Source organism: Gekko japonicus, unplaced genomic scaffold, assembly GCF_001447785.1.
Source record: "Gekko japonicus isolate JY-2015 unplaced genomic scaffold, Gekko_japonicus_V1.1 scaffold1, whole genome shotgun sequence".
NCBI lineage: Eukaryota > Metazoa > Chordata > Lepidosauria > Squamata > Gekkonidae > Gekko > Gekko japonicus.
The window spans coordinates 932,268-938,267 of record NW_015164181.1 but is presented as its reverse complement, the minus strand read 5'-3'; the positions used below and the strand labels follow the sequence as shown (position 1 = coordinate 938,267).

General features: G+C 47.8%; 1 protein-coding gene across 1 annotated transcript in view; it reads right to left on the bottom strand.

Annotated features, from left to right (window-relative positions):
- CAMKK1 (calcium/calmodulin-dependent protein kinase kinase 1, alpha) overlaps positions 1 to 6,000 on the bottom strand; it is a 103,280-nt gene that overhangs the window by 67,714 nt on the left and 29,566 nt on the right. Inside the window, exon 3 of the mRNA XM_015407976.1 lies at positions 1,478 to 1,531. Within this exon, the coding sequence (XP_015263462.1) occupies positions 1,478 to 1,531 (54 nt within the window). The remainder of the gene's footprint in view (positions 1 to 1,477; positions 1,532 to 6,000) is intronic.

Genomic DNA, 6,000 nt, shown 5'->3' with positions numbered 1-6,000 from the left:
GGTGCCACTGGACTGTTTTGGACTGGGGGGCCGGGGGGAGCTCTACAACTTACCTGGCTGCTTCTTGCTGTGACTGAGGGCTGCTGGGAGCAGGGGGTGGGGCTTGTTGCATGTGCCCGCCCCCTGGGCTCTTTACTGCCGGAGCTCCGCTCCTGTGCGCTCCTGCAGGAAATGACCCCTATGCACAGCTGTGGAAAGGCAAGATAAGGAACTGGCAGGGGGAAGTTCTGGCGATGCTTAGTATCGCAAGATGGCTGCAACAGTGTTTGGCTCAGGTACTCTAGCGACTGCTGTATCCAATGCACAATGCATGAGTGACCAAATCAGTGGGGCCCAGACCCCAGTGTTGGTTGCCTAGATCCTCTGATTTGAATCCTGGGTCAGGACTCTCTGCTCGGAAGGTCTTCTAGACCATGAAGCAGGAACTACACACATGTACAGAATCACAGGATTGCTCTGTCCCTGCCCATCCAGATGATTGATTATGGTGCACCAACCAGGAGCGTGGGCAACCTCCTGGCACATGGGGTCACCCTCTTGTGTGCACAGGGCAACTTGCATATTTTCCAACTTCAGTACCTGCAAGCAAGACACTGGACTCTTGAAAGTATGCGACTGCGCACACAAAAGTGGTACGCAGGTGGAAAAATATGTGCAGTCGCATAAAATGGCAACGGTACGTATTGGAAAGATCGTGGGTGGAGTGCACTCCAGTCATGCATATCGATCAATCAATCGACCTTTAATGGCATAACCTACAGAACATATGACTCAGTATGCAAGGAATACTGAACACCTTCTCGAAGCTTCATACAGAAATCTTTCAACAGTTTCAATTATTTCATGATTCTGGGTTGTCAGCAAAAAGTAAATCTTACATTTATCAGGTTTCCCTGAATACTTTCTCAACCGTGGCTCAACAGCCATGTACAGTTGGCAGGCCAAAATCAAACCTCTGGAAAGGGCTTTGATACCCAGGCTCAAGTCTTCACTCCATTACAAAACTTATGTAGGTGACCTTGGACAAGTCATCTGGCCTACCTTACAGGGTTGCTGTGGGGACTAAAAGAGGGGGAGACCATGTACATCACCCACAGCGCCTTAGTGGAAGAATGGGAACACTGAAATGTCATTTAATATACTATTGCAAAAATAATTCTTTTGAAGACTCATTTCAACATATAGGACGCGCTGATTGTTCCCACCCACTCTCCCTGCAATGTCAATTGTCCCGTTTAATCTCCGGGAAATGTCATGCAACAGCAATCGGTTCCTTTGGAGGAGGGATGCCTCCCAGAACAGCAGGTCCTCGTAACTGCGGGGGGGGGGAGGTTATTCTCTTTCAGTGGCACATGACTGAAACAAAAGTACAAGCAAAGGTAGGAGAGACAGCTCATTCCCCACATGACGAAGGGGACTGGAAAAAAAATCCCCTGCCAAGCTCAGTCGTGTGGGCCTGGAGAGGAAAGGTACTTACATAATATTGGTCATCACTTTCGTTGTAGGCTAGCTTCACAACACCATAAGAGCCCTGGAAATAAACACACACAAACAAATCGCCATGTCAGTTCAGATTCTTGGTTCCTGTCGTATGCCGTTTGAGGCTTCGCATCCTGGAAGGAAAGACTCCTCCAATAAATCCTTCAGTCCAGCATTCCTGTCTCTAAACCTGCACCCGAGAGGTGCCTTTCCAGCCTTTTATTGAACACTGATGGATCTGACAGCATCCTTCCCTCGTATTCAGAAACGAAGAAGGAGGAGGAGGAGGAGATTAGATTTATACCCTGCCCTTCACTATGCGAAGGAGTCTCAGAGCAGCTTAAAATCCCTCTCTCTTCCCCTCCCCACAACAAGACACCCTGTGAGGTAGGTGGGGCTGAGAGAGCTCTTGAGAGAACTGCCCTTGAGAGAACAGCTCTGAAAGAACTTATGACTGACCCAAGGTCACACCGACGGCTGCATGTGGAGGAGTGGGGGAATCAAACCCGGTTCTCCCAGACCAGAGTCCGTGCTCCTAACCACTACACCAACGTGGCTTTCAATTTTTTTTAACTTTTATTTTATTTTTCATTAAACATTATACAAGATAACTTGACAGCTTACAGAAATTTTCAGAGTTCTTCATTTCACCAGCTTATTTATCCATGCATACACCCTATTCCATCTATTGCCATGTACCGTGTTATTTCCCCCCTGTAATTTTATACTCAGATCGTCCATTTGTGCTAGTTCTAACAGTTTTAAACTAAGGTCTATTTTAGAGGGTATTTCCTCTGATTTCCAATACTTTGCCAACAACATTCTGGCTGCTGTTAGTATATAAACTATAAGATATACATCTTTGTGGTTATATCCATCTTGAACAATATTTAACAAGAATATTTCTGGTCTCAAATCTAGGTTCAGTTCTAGGATTTCATGTATAGTTTTGTTTATCATACCCCAATATTTTTGAACTTTTTTACACTTCCACCACATGTGGCTTTCAATTAAATCACACCTCCACTTTCCCCCCTTCAGTGAGTCTAAGATAAGAAGGTGCAGTTCAGGGTGTTGGAAGTCCCAGGTGTGATGTCATGTCCCTGTGCCTCAGACCTCCAGACTTTGTGGCAAGAGAGACGAGATAGCTAGGCAGTCACACTGGCCTTTCTTCCTGTGCTTACGCTTCTGCCACTATCCCCTTTGAAATCCAGATTGTGTTCTCATGGACAATTTCCCTTCCTTCCGTTCTGTCTCAGATGAAGACGAACTCTCCCACTGGACGCACCAAGAGGGGTGACATGCTGTTCTCTCTTGGAACCATGAGGCAGATGGCCTTCTTGCCATCTACTTCCATCCTTCAGCTAGTAAGTTAGTACTCTGTCCTGTCTCTGCTCTTCCCTATATTTCTCAAATAAAGAGAGAAGTAGTTCTCTTCTAAACTTGCAACATGGCTCTGTGTAGCTTTGTAAGCTGAGTAACCTGGTAAAGTAACACTGCTGCGTTTGCAGCTTTATTTAAGCACTCTGCTAACTAGTGACAACTGGACTAACCACAATAGTTAACCCCTCCAAAACAAGGTACCCACAACCCTCCTCTAAGGAACATTGTCATTTACCAGAGAGAGGTGCCAGAAAAATCAAGACGGTTCCTTGTAACTAGGGAAAGTATTGCAGCCAAAGCAACATCCCCAAGTCCCCCAAGAGCCGCAGCCTGCTTTGCACAGAAACAAGTGCCAACGAAGGCTGATTATGGAAAGAGGTGAAGGTCGTCCTTTCCACTTCATGCACGGAATCTTTGCAGGTCTCTTAATGAAAGCTCAAGGAGCCAAGGGAAAGTGTGTTTCATAAGGATTCGTAAGTGGTTAGAAAGAAACACGCTTCAGGGCCATTAACTTCAGCAAGTGGTTCATCCTCAGCACGATGCAAACCTTCAGCCAAGGTCACAGCTGCCCTTCCAGTGAAAGCCACAAGGGAGGAAACTGACCTTTGGGAGCCTCACACTTTCATTGCAGCCACCCCACTGCCTGCCTCCCTGATAAACAGGCAAGGGATTTGTACAAGAAACTCTACTTCTGGATTCCATCGGTTTCCCCCACTAATGGTTTAGAGACATTTCACAAAAGCTGTCAGAGTCTGCCTAGCTAAAAGAAGTGTGCGTGCACACAAAAGCTTACACCCAGAATTAAACTCTGTTGATCTTAAAGGTGCCACTGGACTCAAACTTTGTTCTGTTGCTTCAAGAGGGAAGAAGAGGAGATTGGATTTATACCCTGTGCTTCACTCGGAGTCTCAGAGCTGCTTACAATCTCCTTTCCCTTCCCCTCCCCACAGCTGTGAGGTAGGTGGGGTTGAGAGAGCTCTTTCGAGGACTGCTCTTGAGAGAACAGCTCTGAAAGGACTTATAATTGACCCAAGGTCACGCCAGCAGCTGCATGTGGAGGAGTGGGGAATCAAATCTAATCCCAGATTCGAGTCCACGCTCCTAACCACTACACCAAACTGGCACTGTCCACTGCCAGTTGAAAGATCGGTTATGTTATGTCTAAAACCACCAGGTCACCATATCATTAAATAAACAGAGACAGGTGGTCGTTTCCAGTTACTAAAAGGCCAACTTCTCTCGTGTTTCCTTCTCAACATGGCTTGGTAATATATGAGCATGTTAAGATTATCCCGTGAATTGGTTCAAAAGAAGAGGCCTGGATCCACTAAGATTCCTGAAATCCATCATGATCCGTGAAGAGAGAGAGAGAGCCTTTCTCCCTAACTCAGTCCGTGAAGGGCACAGCAAAACCAAACCAAGTACAGCCCTCGGATTCCAGTCACGCAGAGCCCAGGTGCTGCAGCTCTGGAAATCTGCCATGTGTATATTTTGATATACACAATAATTATCTCCTCTGCAAGAGGCTGGCTGCTGCACAGGCTTGTCTCATGCCAGCTGTTCTGCTCGCGGTGTCCACTTGTTTCCTAACCCAGCCTCCTTTACCTGATCTCTAAAGGCACTTTGCAATTAAGCACACATGTTTGGGGGGGCTGAAAGGGGTTAGGAGAGGAGAGAACTGTGAATCCTGGTGTAATTTTTCTATCTCTGAGCTGCTTCCAATGCTCAAGGGTTGCCTGCTTCTAGCTGAACCTGTCAAAATCATTTTCTGAGGCCTGGCTCTGTGTCCCCAAGTTTCACAGGTAGGGTTGCTACCAATGTTCCCTCTAAGCTGCGGAGTCTTGTGAGCAAAAACTCTATTTTGTGAGCGACTGGCATTAAAGTTGTGAGTGAGTGATTTGGCTACTGCATAAATTAGTTTGCTCTAGAACCCTCCTTCGTGAGCGAAGACAAAAAGGTGTGAGCCGGAGGCTAAAAAACTGTGAGCTAGCTCACCCTAACTCGGCTTAGACACTGGTCGCTACAATCCCCAATTGAGGGAGGGGATCCCGTGGTTTGGAGGCCCTCCCACTGTTTCAGGGTTATCAGAAAGCGGGGGGGGGGGATGTCCGCTGGGTGCTCCATTATACCCTGTGGAGACCGGTCCCCATAGGATATAATGGAGAATCGACCTGTGAGTATCTGGAGCTCGGGGAGGGGGCTGTTTTTTGAGGTGGAGGCACCTAATTTTCAGTATAGCATCTGGTGCCTCTCCTGAAACAACAACAACCCTCCTAAGTTTCAAAAAGATAGGACCAGGGAGTCCAGTTCTAGGAAACCCAAAAAGAAGGTGCCCCATCACCCATTATTTCCAGGGGAGGGAAGGCATTTAAAAGGAATGTGGTCCCTTTAAATGTGGTCCCTTTAAAGCCAGAACTAACTTTGGAATTCAGTCATGCTTCTTCCCTCCCCGCTCCTGGAGGCCTGCAGATCGCCACCCTGCTTTTCTTGCCAAATGCTGGTTGCGTTGCCTTTGTTTTGTAGCCAGGGAGGGCAGTGGTATGTGTTGGAACAAGTCAGGGAGGGCAGTGGTATGTGTTGGAACAAAACCATAATTAAGACTAACTGTGGTTCATAAACCAACTTCGGCACCGTTCACATGCCGAATTTGCTGCCGGAGAGCCACGAATGTTGGGTGGGTTTTCCAGGTGTGATCACACCGCAACATCTGGCGGGCGTAGCGCACCCGTGGCCAACCTGCGGCGTCCCGCCAAAAATACGCGGTTAAAAAGTACCTGCACGGAAGTACTGGCAAATGGTTTGCCACGGGCTGCCAACGGACTCCGTCTGTGTGATCATGCCGGCGCGGCTTTTCCCTCCGGCTGCCTTCGTTGAAGTGCAGGCGCCTAGGGACGGAACTGTGGTGTGCCGCTGACACGTCTGATCGCGTTCTGGCGGGTCTAACTGCACCGGCGTAAATAGCCACAGCTCCCCCCCCCCGTTATCTGGCCCATGTGACCAGGGCCTTCAAGGCACGGTTTCAGATCTTGGTTTGATGGACCCTAACTGACTATAGTTAGCAGAGAGGCCAGTGTTCTGGCAATTACACTTTATCATGCTTATTCCTTTCTGGAACAAGAAAACAAGTGACAAGATTTA